Here is a 21,669-nt window from a genome sequence, read left to right on the forward strand (position 1 = left end):
TCTTCTCTTGACCCTGTCTCCCCTTCTTCCTCTTCCCCAAGGCACTAGCTCACACAAATCTTCTCCCAGCTGTCTCCTATGTCAGACACTAGAGATGCGAGCAGTACTGCAGGGGACTTGAACAGACTTCCAAATCCGCACTCTGCCACAGATGTATTTTTGAATGAAGAGAGGAACAGTACTGCACGCTCTATGTTATAATGATGCTGCCCAGCTGAATCTGAACGTTCAACAGTTTAACTTCAATCATCTTAATTAAAAAAAAAAAGGCGGGGGCAAAGTCAACAACTGCTGCGTAATCATTCTCTTCCTTCTTTTCCTGGGGTATGTCTACATGGTCCTGCAGCTACATCCAGTTACCATAGCGATTCTAGTGTCCTACAGGGTGTTCTTCAATGATGAAGTATTCCTCCCACTCTTCAACATTATCTTCCAGCAATTAGTAGACTTCTGATATTCTATTTCATCTCAAGAAATTGAACTGCTTTGTAAAGCAAAATGGAGGTCTTATTGTGCCCAGTCTGACTGATGAATCCACATACATAATTTGTAATAACTTATATTAACATAATTGGGTTCAGATTAACTCTTATTCTAGGTATGGAGCATCTTACCTAATTGGAAATTCAGGTCATATACTCAGAATTAAGCTAACAGAAACTTACAGCAAATGAGGATTTCTCTCTTATTCTGTGAACCTCAGTACTATACTAACAACTTGAATGACTTTCATGAGGATTATAATTGAGTACGTTATGATTTAAATCTTCTATGAATTTCTTAGCATTAGCGAAGGTAGCATTAGTGCTAAATAGGATTACTTTTGCTCCTTTCACAGATAAACAATTAAAGCATAAACCACATCCAAAACAGACAACTCTAACACCATTATTAATGATGATAAGCCAGTTTATTTCTCTGTTAATAAATCCATCTTCATTACAGGAATAGAAAGCAAAAACTAATTTTTTAAGACTCTGTACTGTAAGGATATTTAGTGGGAATACCTGACCTGCTATTAGCTCCACACAGTGCAAGTTCACTGCAAGAATTTTCCTATTCCATTGAGAATCTACAATCACCATTTTAATATAAATATTTGAAAAGCAGAACAATGAACAAATAAGCTTTACAACAGAAAATACTTCGTGGTAAGTATGCTTTTCTTCTACAAAAGAAAAAGAAGATGTGCACGTAAAACTGATTTATACAGAGAAATGAAAACCTTACCTTGTGTGCTAGGAGATACATGAGGTGATACATTGAGCTTATTTCAATATACCACTCTGATGCAGATTAGCCTCTCACCTAGTTTCAAGGAACGCCCATATAAAATATTTACACTGCACACATGAGAAAAGGGGAATAGCTAGATGCTTTAAGAGATGCTGGACAAATTCTAGATTTCTTAGATATTTAGATGCAAGCTTCTCACACCAGGCCCTGACAAGGACAGTGTTGCATATTCCTCAAAAATACTTTCTTGCAGGACAACAGGTCTGCAAAATGGAAAAATGTCCTACAGCACCATATTCACCTTCAAATGCATGCTGTGCTCTTATTTAGGTAAACAGCAGTTCTGTAACTGAAGTGCTTTTTGGATCCCAGCAGCGAGGTCCTGGGGAGTCGGATTCTCTGCAGTACAGCTAACTGGGATTCCTGCTGCTTCCATGGCTTCAGCAGTTGTTGGACCGATAGCAGCAAACTGAAATGACGTTATTTACAGTTACAATAGCGTAGTTAGGTACGGCATCAGCTCTTGCTAGTTACTTAGGTACATACCCTTCCTTCTTTGCTGATGTTGTCAGTGTATCAGCTTGCATGGCTGAGCTTCCTAAACTGTACTTACCGTTTCAGGTTGAAGATTTTCAGTATTAATAATGGCTTATCAATTAAGCTACTTAGAAATTACATAGGAAAGATTATTATTGATCTCGCCATTACAAACATTTAAAGCTCTTAGTCCCTCAAAACAGGAAAAGTGAGAGGAATTTTAATATGCCTCAGCCTGTAATTGCTGACTCAAGCAAGAACTATTCACACCTTCACATCACTAAGAGAAAATAAAGCTTATACCCAGTGGAGACTGGGCAAGTTAGTTGGGGAATTCCAGGTGAAAACAATTCCTTTTTCTTTTTTTAAAAAAAGGCTCTCAGCTATATAATAACATTTGTATTTGCTATAACTTTTTTCAGAGAAATAAACACAAACAGAAGAGAAGATGAAGGTTTGTAATGGGTGTAACAGGTTTCCTATCTCTCATTCGCCCACCCCAAACTTACTCCCTATTTTATTTCACCACTTTCAAAGAGAAGATACCTTGATATGGTTGATAAAATCCCCCGAAAGCTTCTGAATGTGCTGGAGGCAAAATCTGACACCAGATGGACTGAAGAACGCGATGCTTGCTGGAATTCCCTGAGTAAAAGTAACCACAGGTTGGCACAGATTACTCACTACTCCAGCAGCGTATCAGTACACTTTCACATAAATCCCTTCAACTGTCTCTATATGGACATGAAGTGTTTTTATTGGTGAGAAACAGCAGTTAAGCCAACAGAAAGGGTTTCCTGTGGTGCAGACAGCCTGCCAAACCCCCATTCTACCACTGAATGCTGAAATTCAGGTGTGACTTTAACCAAATACTTTGTCAAACAAGCGCTTGCTGATAAATGCACCGACAGTGTTCTGCAGCCGTACTCATTTTCCTGTTTAGCAAGAAAACTCAGCAAGTTATTTCCCTAAATCCATTCCCATCTATCTCAGTTCTGCACATATTCTCTGTTTCGCAGTTCATGTGGTTTACCCGACACGTTCTGCCTGCCCTGAGATGCTCTGGCAAAGATGAGGTGATGCCTTAGAACTGCAGACCCCTGGAAGGGCTTTCTCTCTCAGAAGAAGCCTGCCTTAAGATAGCAGCAGCAATCTTCTGTAGCCAAATAAAACTGCAAAATGCTGTCTGGAGTGAAGGTCCCAAGCTCTTGAGCTGCAGACCCAAAGCACATGCTTGCTTTATCATGATTTTCTCTCTGACAAGAAAGATAACTAGTTCCACTCAAACTACATCTGTTGTTATTTTATAGCGCATGACTTGGAAGCTAGCCTTAGCTCATGGAGGCCAGAATGACAGTTTTAGTGCTCTGTTCATTTTCTCACAAAGTGCTAAACACTTGTCATTTTATGTCAGCTCTCCGTGCACTAAATGTAAAACCACAATATCATCAGTTAAGAACAACTAAAAAGTGCATGAGAAACACATTTTAATAGCTTTACACTGAAACTAACATCTAATTGCAGCAAGCAAGGAGTTCCATAAACAGAGTTCAGAAAGTTACAAAATGCGTATGTACTACTGACTCACTTTTATAACTGCTATAAATTAAATACATGGGGTTCAGAACTGCAATACCCACCTGGGAATGCCAGGATACTACAATGTATCAGTTAGACTGCCCATGCCATAACCTTTTAGTTATTGAAGTTCTTGAAAAAGAACTTCAAAATCAGTATGTAATTTAGCAAGACATTAATGCACAGATTTTAAAAAGAGGTGCAACATGCTCAAGGAGGCCAAGTTTCTGTAAGAAGGAAAGCCTGCATTTGGAATAAGATTAATCCTACATATGAGGTAGGCTCCTACAAATGGAAAATTCAGAAAGCCAGTCTTGAAAAAAATAAAAACAATTATTAGTACCTTCAAATCTTTTACTATGCACTGATCCTTGATTAATGACATTTACTAGATGGTTTTAGAAAGAGAAAAACATTAATAACAATTCTAGCAGATATATCTCAATACACTTGTCAACAGCATGTCACTTGGAATTCTAATACTTAAAATGAGATTACTACATTCATAAATTGGCTAATCAGAGAAGGAACACTGAAACTATGTAGGGCAGGTAAATACTACTGGATTCTGATTTGTAATATATAGCAAAGATGTCCAGTGATATTTCAATTACGCTAATAAAAATTAATAATAAAGCTGTTCAATAAATATCCTCGCTAAATGTAATTTCTGACACGGTATTACTTAAAAAGTAGTCTTGTCCAGCTCAAAGGAATAAATGAATATGTAATTATTTATGCAGTTATTTCTCAGTAATTCTGAAACATACACATAGTTTGAAAGTTAGACAAAATGTGAAAGGTTTTGTTTCCTTCTTCTTCAAAGGGAGGCACTGTGTCTTTTAGGCTCGTTTACAATTGCCATAACAAGTAACTGAGGGACTCACGCTCTCCATCTGAAACTTTTGCTAAAGGATTTTCTTGGTAGTCAACAGGGAAACAAAACAAGACGCCTATGCATGATATACTTCTATCACCACAGTATCATTTACAGACAGCTGAAAAAAAGGAGTATATTCTGCTAGCTATTACCATATACCTCAAAAAGTCTCAAATTATATCAGTGTCCGATACCTGTTGTGAGAAATAACTGCTCAATGATTCTTGCAGGTCAGTGTGTTGGGTGGTTTGATAAACAGTAAGGCTTTCCAGAGGTATACCTGGAATCAGAATATACATTCATAATTAAACAGGGTTTCATTAATTTCTATTATTTCAATAAAACACTCTCAACATACTAACTGCACTTAAGTGTACTATTTTAGGCTAAGAAGGTACAGAAAAAATTCTGTGAAGGATTTGTAGGTATTTCTAGGGTTGCAAGACAGACTAAAGCATCTGTGATCAGAGGACCTCGAAGCACACTGGAAAACTGGCACGTCTTGCAACATTTCTGTGAATAAGGTGCCTTCCATATCACAGAAGAGAACGCAAGTGAAGAACAAGGCAAACAACCTTGCTCATGTCACGCTACAACCCAGTCCCAGAGCTGTGGGCAGCAATCCGATCTCAGAGTTTTTACTTCTTTACTTACTCCTCTACCTTCTAGCCAACATAATAGCAAATTCAATTTTTACTTATTCAAATTTGGTTCACAAGCTTTAGATGCAACTTTTCTCATAATTGACTAATTAAAATGAGGCTCCAAGGGAGGTTCAACCTTTTTCTCTAAGTACTGTAGGAAGTACTTCTCTTTTCAGGGCTCCACAAGGAAAAAGAAGAGCTGAAGAATTAGGTTTCTCTCCTGTAAACACACAAACAAGAACTTTACTTATGTATTTATTAAAGAGTAAACATTTAATACATTTTAAAGGTATCAAATGTTGAACACTGCAGTAAGTGCCGCATACTTCATCACAGACACAGCCCTAAGATAACTGAAAACATTTGCACTGCAACTGCATCCACAATTCAGCTTTAGTTAGAATCATAGAATCACTGAGGTTGGAATAGACCTCTAAGATCATCGAGTCCAACCATCAACCCAACACCACCACCCACTAAACCAAGTCCCTAAGTGCCTCATCTACACGTCTTTTAAATACCTCCAGGGATGGGGACTCCACCACTTCCCTGGGCAGCCTGTTCCAATGTTTCACCACTCTTTCAGTAAAGAAATTTTTCCTTACATCCAATCTAAACCTCCCCTGGCACAACTTGAGGCCATTTCCTCTCATCCTATCACTTGTTACTTGGGAGAAGAGACCAACACCCACCTCGCTACAACCTCCTTTCAGGGAGTTGTAGAGAGCGATGAGGTCTCCCCTCAGCCTCCTTTTCTCCAGGCTAAACAACCCCAGTTCCCTCAGCCGTTCCTCATAAGACTTGTTTTCCAGACCCCTCACCAGCTTCGTTGCCCTTCTCTGGACACGCTCCAGCACCTCGACGCGCTTCTTGTAGGGAGGGGCCCAAAACTGAACACAGTATTCGAAGTGCGGCCTCATCAGTGCCGAGTACAGGGGCACGATCACTTCCCTACTCCTGCTGGCCACACTATTTCTGATACAGGCCAGGATGCCATTGGCCTTCTTGGCCACCTGGGCACACTGCCGGCTCATGTTCAGCCGGCAATTCAGAGGACAGAGGCTACTTAGCATGCAAATTAAAAAATATTCCATAACTATAATATGAACACATTGGCTAAAAAGATCTCACGAAAGAGAAACTACGTTTCTAGTCCCCTTGCCATTCTACAAAGCAGAACAAGTACGGTGCAAGCTATCTCCTCCTCTGCAGGAACAGTCTTCCTCAATTTTGTATTTAAAATCTTAGTCCCATGCAATACATGACAGCCCTCTCTATATAAAAGAATGTTCAGGCAGACAAAGAAAAGGACAGAAATACTTTGCTGAAAAGTTTCAATATATCTGAAAGTCTTATTTTCTTACTTTCCCAAGGAAAAATGATTCTACTTCCATTGCTAGGGTGGAAGTGGATATCCTCACTTGCTCTTCTCCTTTAAAATGGAATTGACCTCCAACCTTAATTATTGTTACATTGCCGACATGTGAAAGCCCCTTGGAGATTTTGGAAGGACCTTTCCCATACATGGCTGTTTATAACTTACCTCTTGTAGGACATGATACACCTGGGATGCAGTTTCCATAGGTTTTGTACGTTTCTAATACATTATCAGAGAAGTAAACAAATTCTGCTTAAAAAATACCACTGGGTAATAGTATTCATGTCACCATCTCTCGGGTTACACCTCCTCCACTCACAGAGCCACCCTTTCCCTGTGCACACTGTGTACACCCACGCACCGGAGACAGGAAAGTGCAAACACTGACAATAATCATCACATTGTGAATGCAAACACCTGGCTCGGGAAGAATGAAATAGCACTGTCTATACGAGATTCTCAATAGTTTGCTGGGTTTAGGGCTGAAACTAATTGTTTTGGAAAGTTTTCACTACTAGGTTTTAGCTAATAAAGGTGAATATTGACACGTTGCAAAAGATAAAAGAGCATTTTAATCGAGGAATAATTCAATTTTTGGATGGGAATTTAAAAGCAGACTTTTTTTGCACAGAGTTTGCCTTTTCTATAAATAACAAATACAGAGGAAATTTCAGGATGAAATTCTACACAGCTGCACACAACTTTGCATTCATCTTTCAAAATAAATGAGAGTTCCTCAACACATTATTTTATTACTAATTCAGATATGTTAATAGACATGTTTAAGAGACGACTACTAGAAAAATAAATGCTTTTTTTTAAGTGCTGGAAGTAGATTCTTGGTTTATAACAGTAAGCATCAGAGATGCCTTAGGGGAAAAAAAGGACAGCATAGTAAAAAACAAATGGAAAGACCCTAGTAGGAGTCAACACAGATATATTTGACTGTCCTAAATGCACACTGAAGTTTTATTAGAAGGCATAGATATGCTTGTAATAAATTACAGTAAGGAAGAATGAACTTGGGACAGAATGTAAAAGAGATTTTAAAATAATAAGATAAAACCTAAATATTTCAGCATTAATCCTCCTACAACCCATGTCAGTTAATTGAAATGTCAATGTGATATCTGTAAAGAAACACTAATCCTTTTTGACTTGTGTTTACAAAACACAGAAAAATTCCTTAGTAGGCCTGAACAATACAACAAGCATTGACCCTAATGGTATCCCCTACTTCTGTAACCAACACAAATGTTACACTGTAATAAAACTAAAAAAATATTTGCCTTGAAAAGAGAGTAAAGCTAACTAGCGAGTTAAGGAGTAAATTCCTTTATTTTCCCAATCACTTCAGTTGAAGTGGCTACCAAAGCACAAAAGGTGAATAGCAAAAGAAATATCATTGCTTCAGATTTTATTTTTATTCTGACAATAAATTCTAATGATATAAAAAATTTAGAGCTATTCTTTTCATTTACTTATCATCTTATGCGTAAACAAAAATAAATATATACAGAATAGGGAACATGATGTAATTTAATCTGGACTTCAGAGGTTGTTATAAACCACTTGATAAATTGAGAGCGCATAAATATGCACAATCCAATAAATCACTGAGCATGGTTATATGTATCAAAAACAAGCTGGTCGGTTATCAAAACTGAAGGGTATTCAAAGGTGGTCATTTTTTCAAGGGTAACGGAAGCGTTGCAGCATTGTGTTCATTTAAATAGCCTGCTGGTGGTCAGGTATGAAACCGCCCTCAGGATACTCTATGTAAACGGCTGTAAAACACACAGTTCTCCCTTTCTCAGTGGTGGCTATCAGAAGCTGCTGCTGGCTCTGGACTGAACTTCTCTGCTGTCACCAGAAAGTGCTGTTCCCTGTCCGGCCCCTCTGTGACTGCCAGCTCCTAACTGCAGGAGTGTGCAGGCAAAGCGGGGAAACAGCCACGGGATCAAACACGGTCAGAAGTAACAGGGTCTGTGAACCAAGCAGCTCCCAAGGGAGGAGGAAGAGTCAGGATGATCCTCAGCTGGACTGAGAAAATAACCAAGAGGTTACGATGCAGTAACTGTGCCAGTCACAGGCTCACCATCGAGGAATTTTTCCACCCCTGGTCTTACATGCAGTGTTTTCTTTAGACCTGATCCTAGGTTTTTTCACATTCATACAACAGAAGAGACAGGTATTTTTCTCGTCTTCCTTCTCAAAAAACCCTCCTTCTGTAAACTGGCAAACATTATTCATTACTGAAACTTGATTTCCTAGCACTAAAAAGTTAGCTAAAACCTGTCTTTGCTTTAAAATATCTGTTGAAGAGTAGATATGGGTTATTCTTCATTTATGGCATTTTTGTGTTGAAAATTTCATTTTTAATTTTCAGAATTTATTATTTAATCTTGTGTTGACAACTATCATTTTTATCACAAAGTATTCCATATAGTTAAAATATTTTATTTGCCAACGAATTACAGAGCACTCTGCCCATAAAAAACAATACTTGCCAGCTCCAATCAGATTTTCTTTTACCTATAAATCTCTGCTACTATGCAGACTTTGCTAATCAACACTCTCTTTCATACCTGATGTTATGCGTAACAGCCAAAAATAATGTCAGGGTTCTTGACATCATTTCCCCTACCGAAGCACCTAGCACCTTATTCAGCAAGTTCATAAAGTGTGGTCAGCAGTAGGGCTTTTAAACCAGCAGATACAGTAATTCATCCAACCTCTAGAATAACTGCACTGATTGTCATTTGTTTCTCTGACTAGGGTTAGCCAACGGCAGACTATTTACCTTGGCTGGCTGAATAACAGGGCTTTTCAAAGCATTGATCATTCTCTGTTCAATTAGCAGACACTGCATGAGCCTCTAGATGAAGGTTTCTGTTTCCCTTTTTAAATTTGGGGCAGAAAGTCCTTCAGCGAAGGACGTACCTTTGTATCAGACTGAAAGCTACCCTCTAATTTCACTATGAGGCTCCACTATACAGCTCCCTGCTTTCTCACATGAGCGGGGATGTACCCCAGGTCATATAAAAGCACAGAGAAGGATCTGCCAGCTAACAGGTTGCTGCTGAGATACTGAATCTTAGGTGTGATTTTCACTTGGTACAGAGATTATTTTAGCAGTCAGTTTCAGAGAGCTTGGGGACTAATTCTGCTGACTTCTTTTGATAACTGTTCCTCCCAGCTGATACTCAGACAGACACTTTGAAGGCAGCATGCACCTCAGTCATGGATCCCCTGGAACACCACCACGTGTGTCAGAAGCTCTGAGGTCAAACTCATTGCACTGGCAGCTCCTGCTTAAGACATTCTTCACCCGAGTTCTATAACCCAGGCTGTACAAAAACACAGCCTCTTTTTTCACAGCTTGTACTGACCCATCCACTCAAAAAATAATCAGCCCCTAAGCCTAAAAATGTTTCTTATTACTATCGGAAATTTTAACAAGTTACAGTAAAAAAAAAAAAATTAGGAAGTAGACTAACTAGACTTTTAAAATTACTCAACAATCGGATAATACATTTAGAAGCAGCAAACAGATCAGCATTACAGCTTTAACCATAACAAAATGGTTAAACAAAACATAAACCATCATTTTAACTAACCCTTTCTGCAACTTCTTCAAAACCACTCTCCTTTGGTACCGAAAAATAGATTCCTCTGAAACCACGTGTTCATGCTGAGGAAAGGAGTTCCCCTTGTCTACTTTGAACTACGGCATGGTGAAAAATCCCCAGCATCAACTGGTTTGAAGCAAGGAAAGTCAGGTCACCCAAAGTTCACAGAGAACCAGCACACCTATAGTCACAATCATTTAAATCTTATGATTAAGGAGCAATTTTCAATCATTACAGCTCTGATCTTTCCATAAAAAAATACTTTGTCTATTGGGTCATATAGTATTATTAATCAATTACAGAGTCTAAGATTTCATGTAAATTAATATTTAGTATAGGTATTTCAAAATATTTTTTATCATCTTTTAGAGATATCACCCACATTTCCAGAAGTTGAATTCACAGGTTTTACATGTAAGACATAAATGCAGTATGTACTTCTCTGCTTCAGTGTACGCTCGATTTTATTTATAGGAAATTCTGAAACAATGGAAGGTACATTAGCTTAATTTAAGTATGAGATTTTAGATACTTACTTGAGCAAATATATTCAGCTAATTTTTCAGCATTTCCAGACTTTTCTCCTTGTGGAGTAAGGCCAATTTCTTCCACTATAACCAAAAGTAGCAAAGAAAAACATTAAAATCAATGAGAACAATTCAGATTTACTGTCACAAAAACATGGATTGAAAAGGGAGACACAACTTGACCCACGCACACAAATACTTCCTTGAAAAGCAAAAAAACTAGAGCAATTGAAGTAGTAACATGCTATGAAAAATTCGATTTTACCTCTAGAAAGACATACATGAAAAAAGTACAAATGAAGAATTCTGGGGATAGCTAAGCTGTTTTGGAGATTTTTTAAACTCTTGTACCTGAAGCTGTGAAACTGAAAGCACTGTCTGACTATGCTGAATGGGCTGCAGTTCCTGGCATGGATTGGTTGCAGCTAGCTTCCCAATGAGCATATCGCTGTTCTTTCTAGTGAAGGCTGAAATCCTATCGGAAAATCTGAAAGTGTAACACTGCTCTTATTTAAGCAAGTAAGTAGGGATAAGATGAATCCCCAAGAAGTTAACTAATTTGGGACTTGATTGATTCAACGTGCTTGTTAGGCATCACTGGTCAGTGATCCAGCGTTGTTACCAGCCTGCCTGAAAAAATACACTTTTTATAGAGGTAGCCAGTACTTACCCAAATTATTTTTGGACTAGAAGCAGAAAACCATCAGAACTTTTAAAATTCTCTAATGTTAGTCTTTTCATATTTCCTGTGTGGTTTAGCAGAAGCTAAAGCTACAATGCAATTTTACAATAAGAAAGGCTTTCATAAACTAAAACCTACATTGCATTTTTGTTATGCACATAAAATATGTATTGCATCAGATTAAAACCAGTGTCAAGACAAATAAAGCAGCTGACCCACTGAAGACAACGGGATGTATACTGCTGACTTCTGTTTGGCAAATGTCTCACAGGAACACTGAGGGAATGAAGGGCCAGTGCATCACACTTCGTACAATCACAGACAATCATGTTACCATCCCGTTCACCCAATCTGATTTCCAAAGTGAATGAAAAAAACACATGCAAATTAAGAACAAAGGGTTTTTTTTTCTTTTTTGACCAAATTTTTAAAGTAGTTACGAAAAACCAGAAGCTAGGTCCTTAGATGAAGTAAACACGTATACCATTACTTGTTTTCAGAATTATCCATTTATAAAACTTACCTGTATTTTTTTCTAAGCACCCTTGAATAGCAGCTAATACTCCACAAATTGTACTTGCAAGGCAGATTTATCTGTTTTCTTTTTTTAAACCCCAGCTTACCTAGAGAAGCTGTAGCTTTTCCTACCACGTAAGCTGGTTTGGTATTCCATCTTTGTTTAAGAGATTTTGACCAGGCTGAAAAACATTAAATTAAATTTAAGCACATGGCAACAAAATATGAATGCTAAATGAGTATTTGGACTTCTGTTTAATCTACAAACACAGCAAAATAATAATAACTAATACTCCACTACATATTTCAGCAAACCTGGATGTACAAAATGAATTTTTATGTATTTTTTCCATTGTGTAAATAGTAGTCTACAACATGTTTTTAAAAGCCTAATTTGAGTAAACAGTTCTTAGCTGCTTTTGTTAAGCAGCATTTTTAATGCACGTTTGCCTATGCCAGATCACATGCAACTTGCAACGTTCATTTATATTTTGGCATTAGGAATTCAAAAAAGCATCAAAACTCATAGGAAGAACCAGCACATAGTACAAAGGGAGATTTAGACATACAAACTGGTGGTTTAAAACTGAAGGCTTAGGCAAAAACCAAATATAATCTTCTATGATGACAAATAAAAGGGTAAAAATCTATATCCATGCACTACAGTACTCTATAACGCAACTCCTTCTTATACAAGAAAAGTATAGTAACTGATTGTATTTTAAACATACACCAAAAATAAGTTATCAGCTCAGAAATAAAATGTACCAGAGACCAAAATAAAATTACTATGAAATGGTTTTCCTCTTTCAGGCAGTAAGCAGGTTATAGATCACACCTCTTGGTTCCAGCTACCTGATCCCTGTGCCTGAAATCCTAATGGGTCAAAAATAGATACACTAAGTCTTTTACTATCTTGTCTTAAAACAGTACAGTATAGGACACTGACTTCCTTTCCAGTATTCTTGGGGGAAAAAAAAATAGAAATAGAAACTGTAACAGTAAAAAAAAAAAAATTGGAGGAAACTATTCTAAAGAAGGAAAAAGATAAGGATTTATTACCTTTGAAAGGAACCCAAATAGGAATTAAAGACTCGTTTTATTGATTAAAATATGTATTACAGCAGCTCCCAAAATTCCTAATCAAGATTAGAGATGAACTCTAGATAAGAGATTACATTGACCAAAAATCCTAAAATACAGTCCTCTGCTGTTGAAAATGCTAAAATAAACTAACAGTCTCAGTGTATTTACTGCTTCCTCAAGAGTGTAACCTTACTCACTGTACATTGATTAGTATGACTACAGCCCAAGTATGGAGCAGATAAAGTAATAAAACTATTTAAGTGTACACAGAAACTCAAAGCCAGAAGTTATGACTTTGCCTAAGAATTTAGAACAGTTTACAAGGATTTGATAGATCATTGGTATGGTAATTTCTATTTAGCACTCCGCAGGATTCTTACTCGCAACAAATCTATTGGCTTTTATGTATCACCATTTCTTCATTGCTTTTTAGCTAATACTTCATTCACTTGAGAAATTTTATATTCAAGACAGAGAAATCTCTTTTTCTGTAAGACTTCATATGAATTATATAGGCACAGAAGTAGCAGTGGCCAGTTTCTAGAACATGCTCCTCTCTGTAAGGGAGGAAAGTAGTTAGTAAGCAAAACTAGGCACTGCAACAAAATATTCCCTATGCATCCACAACTGAAAAAGCTCACACTAATTAGTAATTTGCACCAAAAGCTCTTTCCTTTCATTTTTAACAACAGCGTAAGTGCGGAAAACCCGACCCTTAAAAGCTCAATTTAGCATGACACCTTTATGATACCAAAAGAACTATGAGATAAAGCTTTTTTAAAAAAGGCATACTCCAATCACCTACTGGTGGGTGAAATAAAATTACAAACTTCACAAAATACTGAAACAGAAAGACCAAGGAATATAAATATGCACTTACCGTCATTGTTACTATTCTCTTTTAAACATATCTTGATGGCTTCTAATGCTCTTGGACTGGTAAAAACTAGGCCTCCATAACATTCTGGATGAGAGAGCTACTTATAAACAGTAAATTTAAGAAATAAATTTAAAAAATTAGTAAATAAATTAAAAAATTAAGTTGATCAATTCTTTATAATCTTGTGAAGAACAGAACAGTTTCAATAAATGTCTGAAACTGAAATGGGCTAATATTTCATTACTATCAGTAGCCAGGGTATTTGTAAGAGAAATGTATAACAAATCTCAAATTCAGAACAAAACTTGCACAGACTGTTTTAATTGTGAGAAGCTGTAGGAACAGACAAGGATTCCTGTCACTGAAATGAGCTGGAAGGATGGGCGAACGACATATGAGGTACTTACTTACAAACTCACACAAGAGAACAAAGTAGTAACACAGAGGGTACTACCCAGACAGCTCCTTGCCCCCTCAAAGAGCAGTTAAGATTACTAATGGGCTGTCAAAGATCAGTACAAAAAAAGGAGAAATGTTCTTGGATCACTTGTAAATGCAGATCATGATACATACAAATACCTAACAAAGTTCAGTGCTGTTGGAGACTGTCAATAAAGGGAACCTCCCTCGGAAAACCTTTTCAACATTTTAAAATGAAATACACATGTTGAAGAAAGAGTAGAAAGAGAACACCGATTATGCAATTTTATTCCATGTACTAGGAGATGCAGTACACAATTTCAGTACAATGTAAGGGTAAACCTCAGGTAACCTTTAGTTGTCACTACAGTCTTCTAATTTTTTGTTGTGACAAAATCCTCCGATACCTGTGACTATCGATGGTCCATCAACCTAAATATGAATTCTATCTGACCAACTTAATTCTTTAACAAGCATGGGCAACATACTTGATGTTGTATACAATACGGTATTGGATACAACTGTGTTTGTGGAAACACAAAAAGAGGTACCACAAAGGGCGTTATTAAATCAAGATAAGACACGGCATCTTGGCAACCATGGCCTAAATTCTGGTGAAAATAAGACAACTGAAATAATTTAAAACTTACCTTTTCAAATAAGCTTTCAAGAGATATGAATTCAAATGACAAAACTGGAATCAAAGTTGCTTCAAATCCATATAATCCCAACTCCTATCAAAAAAAGGTTTACAGCTCTTGAAATAGATTTCAATCAGTAGTTTTTTCTTTTTCAAAGAATTGACTAAGTCAGCACAAATATTGCTTTTTACTGAAGTAAAATACAAAGGCATTGTATTTGCTTTTACTAGTGAATCTAGTTTGGTTTTGTTAGTTATATAGTATTACCACATAATACTAAACAAACAGCCTGGAACGGAGGCCTCCTACATAGCTACTGAATAGTTACAGCATAAACCAGCACACAGCTCTGAAGTCCCTAAGTGACAAACGATCACCTAGTCCTGCAAATATTTTTGTACATCTCTGTAATTCTTTAAAGTCAATAGAACTGCTCTTACGAGTAAGACCTACTCACATGACTGAAGGTAATAGCAGAAAGGACCACAGCAACAGGTAACCTCTTTTTCAAATTACATTCCCAGTTAAGACTACTAACATTTTTTGTAATCTTAATTCTATCCATATGAACATAATCAATATTAATTAAAATGAAATTGTTTTAATATCAGTACTTTGCTGAGAACTTTAACAGTGAATTCAGTACGAATGACCCCTAACTAAAATAATTTTTTCAGTAACAGCAAATTTTCTAGCATACTTTTTTCCTTAGCCTAATTTCAGACATGCACTCCTAATTTTGATTAAGCACGTTTTTCACTTGAAACAGTTAAATTCATCTATCTTGCTGAACACGATACTATTATTTAATAGTGAAGTGACACAATTTTTTACTTTTTTTAAAGTTTACTTACTTTAATATATGGATCTGGTCCTGAATCTTTGTCTTTGGGATCCTTCAGCAAGAGAACCTTCATTGTTTACCAAATAACTGCAAAAGAACTCTGAAATACAATAATGGAATTTATCTAAATTAGATCTAGAGGACTTTCTACTGAACAGTGACTTTAATAGCTCAGCTTCAAAGAAACTGGGTTGCTAACAGTTGCACTGCTCTCTATACAATGAGTAAGCAGTTAACGTACATTCTCTGGGCATGAATATCCACCCTGATAAGGCCAACAAATAACATGCTGTCTTTAGATAATACCGCTTAAGGGAGAAACTATAATGAAAGTCATCAAGGAGAATACATTTTAAAGGAGAATATTTTGCAGAAGTAACAACCCCTAGAATGCAGTCACGTAATAAGCTCCTATCTATAAAAACTTACCCTATCCTGTTCATTTCCATGCCAGTTTCCACCCTATGCTCATCATAACGAGTATGCAACGACTTATGTATCTAGTGATTTAATTTGATGCATTTGGGGTCTAACCCTTTTCATGGGGGAAAACATGTGCAGGGCAGTGTTTCAAATTTTTTTAAAAAAATACAAACGTGCGTATATAAACACACATTTATACATCTGAATATAATATACATAATATTCATATGCCTTCTTTAATACATCTATAGTAAACAAGACAAGACTGAAAAAGTATATTCTGCCATTAAAATGGAAGATGATAGTTCTCAGTTCCTTAAAAGTTGACTTTGGTGCTGAATTCAAAGCCTGTTAGAACACATAAGCAAATACACCAAGCATCAAAGTAAACAAATGCAATAATACAAACAAACAGAAATCCATTCTCTGCACATTTACCTTAATTATCTATGTGTTACTTTCCTGATAGATTACATACTAGCAAATTCTCTTTAAAACGAATAATTATGAATATTCAAATGTACAGAACATCTTAAATTTTATTCATTTGCATGACATGCATTGAAATCCTCAAAACTTCATCAAAGGCAAAAAAACCTGCTCAGACAAAAATGAAAAGAGAAAAGAGACAAGGCAGCTTTAGACAACAGTGGACAAAACAGGATCTGGTACAAGTAACCAGAGCTCAGTGTCACACATTCATCTATAGACAGAAGCACTGCAAAATGCAGGTGGTGAAAAGGGGCACCCGAAGCACCACCCCCAGGAACTCAATATCCGACTGTTGTATTACGTTAATTTTGTGCATTTTAAACTTCATTTTTTTAATCTAGGTTTTAAAATGTGGTGTGATAATTTAGGTGTTTGATTCTGAACATCTTACCATTAGACATGGAAGCGCTCATTTCCACAAGACTTCCAGTACTCAAAATTGACAAAATGGGAACTGGTAGGGCTTTGCAGTTCTGAAATACCAAGGCCAGTGAAGTCAAAGGGAATGACTAAAAGCATGCATAGAAGAAGAAACAAGGACTTTGTTGAGGGCCGTATTCTCCAAAATTGTAATTCTTGCTGATTTCAAACTAGAGCAAATGCCAAAGTAGATCCCATCCAAAGCTTTCAAGAGTTTGACTCCCAAATACTTTTGAGTATCCAGTTGCTAGTAGCTTTAAGGAGGTAGGGCTAAGTGACTTTTCTCAGTCACTTTAACATTGTAACAGCCTTCACTTTAAAAAAACAACATTCTTGTAAAAATCTAGTTTGCACACAGTTCTTTGTAGTAAAGATTGTTGTTCTGATACTGAAGTTACTAACAATCTCTACTATAACTAACTTACTATATATAAGTTAGTGCTTACGCTCTAAGTATGATACACTTCCATTTCTACCACCAAGAATAATGATGGTAACTCTAACCTACCACACCTTCCTATTTCCAAAATATATAATGTTTAATGACATTATGAAGTCATCAACATATAAATGTAAGGAAAAAAATAATAATCCTTCCAAACTGTATAATACAAGATAATAATACTTTTTGGAAAGAGCAATTTCCAAAAGTATTGTAATAAAACCCCCAGATGACATGCGAGAGTTAATTCAGGTACACCTGGGGAAAGCAGATTTCTAATTAATTACTTTAGGTAGGTAGAAACAAGTTAACTTCCCATCCTATGCCTTATTACTGTGTCAAGTAATGAATAATAATAAGAAACGGGTAAATATCTATGTTTAACAAGGTGACTTACGATAATCAAATTAATTATTTTGTTTAGATCCTGCATACAAAATATATACTGAAACCAAAGAATAATTATAGAGTCATAAAATATCATGAACTACTGCAAGATGCAATTACCTAGCTGTCTCCTCTACAAAGAAATCTTACAAGCTGTATTTTGGGCTCAGCCATCTGGCTCACTTGTAAAAAGAGCAAGACTGCACAGCCCTGGCACTCCTAGAAGCCACTGGCTTATTTTCAATTCTGCCAGAAGACAACTCGTTTATCAACTCCAAAAAGGGGCTGCAAGTGTCCAACAGAAGACAAATTTGACCTAGGGAACCTGTAAGTTTGTGTATTTATGAACAACATGTATTTTGATCTCAACTACCCTCTGAGTGCTTTTGGTTTTACTGCTGAAAACATTAGTCTCCTTTTCTGGAGCCATAAACCTCTCAGACCATTCTGTTCTTTCTGCCTATGTAGTTCAGACAGGTTCACACAGATTTGGTGACAGCTGTGACCAAATGAAAACTGGTGGAATATACCCATTTCCAAATGCCAGGTCATCACACCCAACACTTTCTTAGCAAGTGTGCCCCACCACCACTGACACATCACTGTGCATCGAGGCAAAATGCTGCCTTAACGGACAGGCAGAAGAGAAAGCAGACAAGATCCCAAAGAGGGACAAGCACATGTGAGCACATTTTCAAACCAAAAATATGCCAATATACATCCAAAGGGTGAAGAAGTTAAAAATCAATTATGCATTCTTTTTTGGGGGAAAAACATACAGACAAGTTTTCATGACTTGCTGCAAGGATGCGGGGGTCCCACTGCACTGGGAATGGTAAGAGAAATACAGTATTTTTACTGGTTTACTTGTGTCCTTGAGAGGTTACTAAGGATTGCCCTACCAATGACTGAAATACAATTTTCCAAACAGCTAGCTTTCTGCTAAATTCACTTAAGAGTCAAGAACCCTGACAAACATTCCTATGGAATCAGAGAGCGTTACGAGAAAGCACATAAATAAGACATGCAGCATCTTCGGTAATTTTTGATGTATTCTGAGGTAAGAACTTACAATACAAAGATATATTTTAGATAGCTTATATATTTTATCTATAAATTGTATCTTATATATTAAATATTTAATCAAGTGAGGTATGCACAAACTTCTAAACAACCAGGAAAAGTTTCTATTCAGAACAATGAATGGACTTAGCAGAGTCCAGCAGTGCTCAATCTATATCTGGAAAAGAGAATGTGTATAAATAATGTTACTAAGTTTTCCACTGCCAAGCCTTTGTTTATAGGATGATGCTGGCCACCCACTTTTGGCTCACTAAACAAGCTTTGTTTGTCTGAGCACCAGTAACAACCCTGCAAAGACTGCTCTTCAAATGTTAAAAAAATACCATTTAAAACGCATTAGGCTTGCAAACAGCTAATAAGAGGACAACAGATTTTCTGTCTTGAGCACACAGACACAAAGATGAAGAAAAACTTGTATTAGTCAGTGTGAGGTTTGGGAACCATCCAGTTAGCTCTGATAACAAACTACAAGAGCGACTGGAGTGTCTGCGGCATTACCTCACGACTGAAGGCTAAATCCAGCTTGGCGCTTTCTCTGAGTCCACATTACTTAAAATTAAGTCCACTTTACTTAATTTAGAAGAAAGGTAATTTTAGGTCACGTTGCACATTCAGAATATTATGCTTACAGACAGAATTGAAATGCTTCCCAGTCACAGCATCACACAGTAAAATTCAGCAACCCTGTGCCTTCAATTAAAATATAAAGCTGATTAGGATGTGTATCCCTGATATTAGTACAGTAAAAATGAGCAATACTCTCTCATATTAAAAAAACCTTTGCAGATTTTTTATATAAAACATTGTACAGAAAGAACATCCCTGTTGGTCACTCAACTTTCATTTCAAAAGCTGTCCCCAAACTAATTGTGAACTATCTTTAATACAGAGGACAGCTTGTAAAAAGAAATAAATGGGTCCTTTTGTTTCTTGCTGCTAAGTGACACCGAGAGCTGCAAAATATATTAAACTTTTCTAATACTATTCTGATTATAAGCAACTGTATGGGTCACACAATAAGGTTTGATTGCCAAGTGTAAAGGGAATTGTCTGTTCCATCATAAACAAAAAAGGAGACGAATTATAAGACACTATTGTGTATGATTTTTAAAAAACCTCTGAAAATCCCTCGGCTAGGATTTCTGATGCTATGCATTTCTTACCAATATCTTTTTACTATGATTAGATGGATTTAATAACCAGAGAGGAAAAAAAGCCTACCTGTAAGGCTGCCATGAAGTATGGTTCAGAAATCTACCAAATTCAGAGATAATGTAATACGTGTATCATCAAGTAACAACAACAACAAAAGATGTGAGAATAATTCCTACTGTTTGGGTGTCTATGTCACAAAACTCAACAAAACTAGTTCCTTGACATGGCAATCCAGAGGAGCAGCAAAGGACTCAGACCTTTCTACTACATCATGGCTTTTTACCAAAAGCAACGTTAGTAATTAGTGTCATTCTTGACTGATACAGTTTCAAAAATAAAATGGAAAACTGTATATAGATGCAGATTGCATCCCCACAGAGGCAGTTTTACTGCAGCAGTAAAGGGCTTTGCCAATACTTTCTCCACACTGTATTCTTTTCCTGTGTATCAGTATTCATATTTTGGCAATGCCCTAAGTGCTCCCAGAGCAGACACAGCTCTCAAAACATAATAAAAAAAATAAACACAGACATGTTTGATACTTTAAAGAGACATGAAAAATCTAACCTATTTGGATTGTATTTATAAAGCCAAAATTATATCCCAGGCCCTGTGCCTTGCATTTCTTCTGGCTGGCAATAGTGAACGCCCAATCCTCTTCTTCAAATGACCTCATTAACCACCTACCTTTCTTCATTAGCTAGACATGAAGACTCAAATAGAGCATGGTCCACGTGAATGAGCTCAAACATTAATGGCCACTTCTGTACTTTTAGTGCTTAGGATTTTTCAACACATTTTCCTGATTGATATTTTTATAAAAAACACATTTACATTGTGTTTACTGCATTCTACCTCACTGCCTTTTGTTTGTTTGTCTGGAATGATTTATAACAAGTCTGGGAATTAATTTTTTAAGTACGCAGTAAGCATTTGATTCCTTTTTTAATTTGGCTTTCAGTAATTTGACCAATATCACAGATGCTCAGGACAGACTTCTAGGCCCCAGTACTGTATTTTAGCCTGTTTGGCTTTCTTTTCTTTACAAGAGAGTAACTCACAGGTTCAACAGACACAGGCCAAGAACAGAGGTGGTGAGGGCAGAAGAAACATGAGGACATTTGTTGCACGGGACAATCATTTTGCTTGCCTTTAAACAGACGATGCTTCAGCAGGGCAGGGAGCTGCAACAGTTAACACGCACCTACGCTTCCACGTATCGTTTTCAAGGGTATTTTGAGCCCCGGCGGAGCCCGGATGACTTTCCCAGAATACTCTACTTCTTTTAAAGCAGGTGACATCAGCAGCCCAAAGAGGGAATCCCGGGTGTTTTAGGAGCGAGGAGAGGGGCGGCCTGGGGCGTGTCGCGTGTGTCCCGTCCCCGCCCTCCACACGTGCCGGCGGGCCCGAGTGCCCGCCCTGGGCCCTCGCCCTCGCCCCTTCGCAGTTTAACACAGCCTTTCCCTGTGATTCACTGCCGACAGGCACGACGTACCCCAACTCCCGTCTGGAGAGCTTTGTCGCGCTACAGTCACCACACACGCGGAGGCGATGCGGAGGCGATGCTGCCCCACTGCAAGCCCGCACCCCGCGCTGCCCCGGCCCGACCGGGACCACGGCCCTCCCCCGGGCCCTGCTGAGGATCCCGGCCGCGGGGAGCAGCAGGGCCGCGCCCGTCCCCGCGCTCACCTGCGCGCAGGGCCGGCAACCGGGCCACCCCGAGCGGGCACCGCGCCTGCCTGCGGCCGCTCCCTCCGCCGCGGCCTTCCGGCTGCGGAGCGCCTGC

General features: G+C 37.6%; 1 protein-coding gene across 1 annotated transcript; it reads right to left on the reverse strand.

Moving 5' to 3' along the window:
- Positions 1 to 894: 894 nt before the first annotated feature.
- On the reverse strand, positions 895 to 21,638 carry UROS (uroporphyrinogen III synthase). Its single transcript, XM_076339216.1, has 10 exons — positions 21,573 to 21,638; positions 15,492 to 15,581; positions 14,647 to 14,730; positions 13,577 to 13,673; positions 11,718 to 11,792; positions 10,422 to 10,496; positions 5,012 to 5,095; positions 4,426 to 4,511; positions 2,320 to 2,418; positions 895 to 1,705 (listed from the first exon to the last, which is right to left on the reverse strand). The coding sequence occupies exons 2-10, from the start codon at positions 15,552 to 15,554 to the stop codon at positions 1,559 to 1,561; spliced, it is 810 nt and encodes a 269-aa protein (XP_076195331.1). The 5' UTR covers positions 15,555 to 15,581; positions 21,573 to 21,638; the 3' UTR covers positions 895 to 1,558.
- Positions 21,639 to 21,669: the final 31 nt, after the last annotated feature.

The sequence above is a fragment of the Aptenodytes patagonicus genome, chromosome 5 (assembly GCF_965638725.1).
Source record: "Aptenodytes patagonicus chromosome 5, bAptPat1.pri.cur, whole genome shotgun sequence".
Lineage (NCBI taxonomy): Eukaryota > Metazoa > Chordata > Aves > Sphenisciformes > Spheniscidae > Aptenodytes > Aptenodytes patagonicus.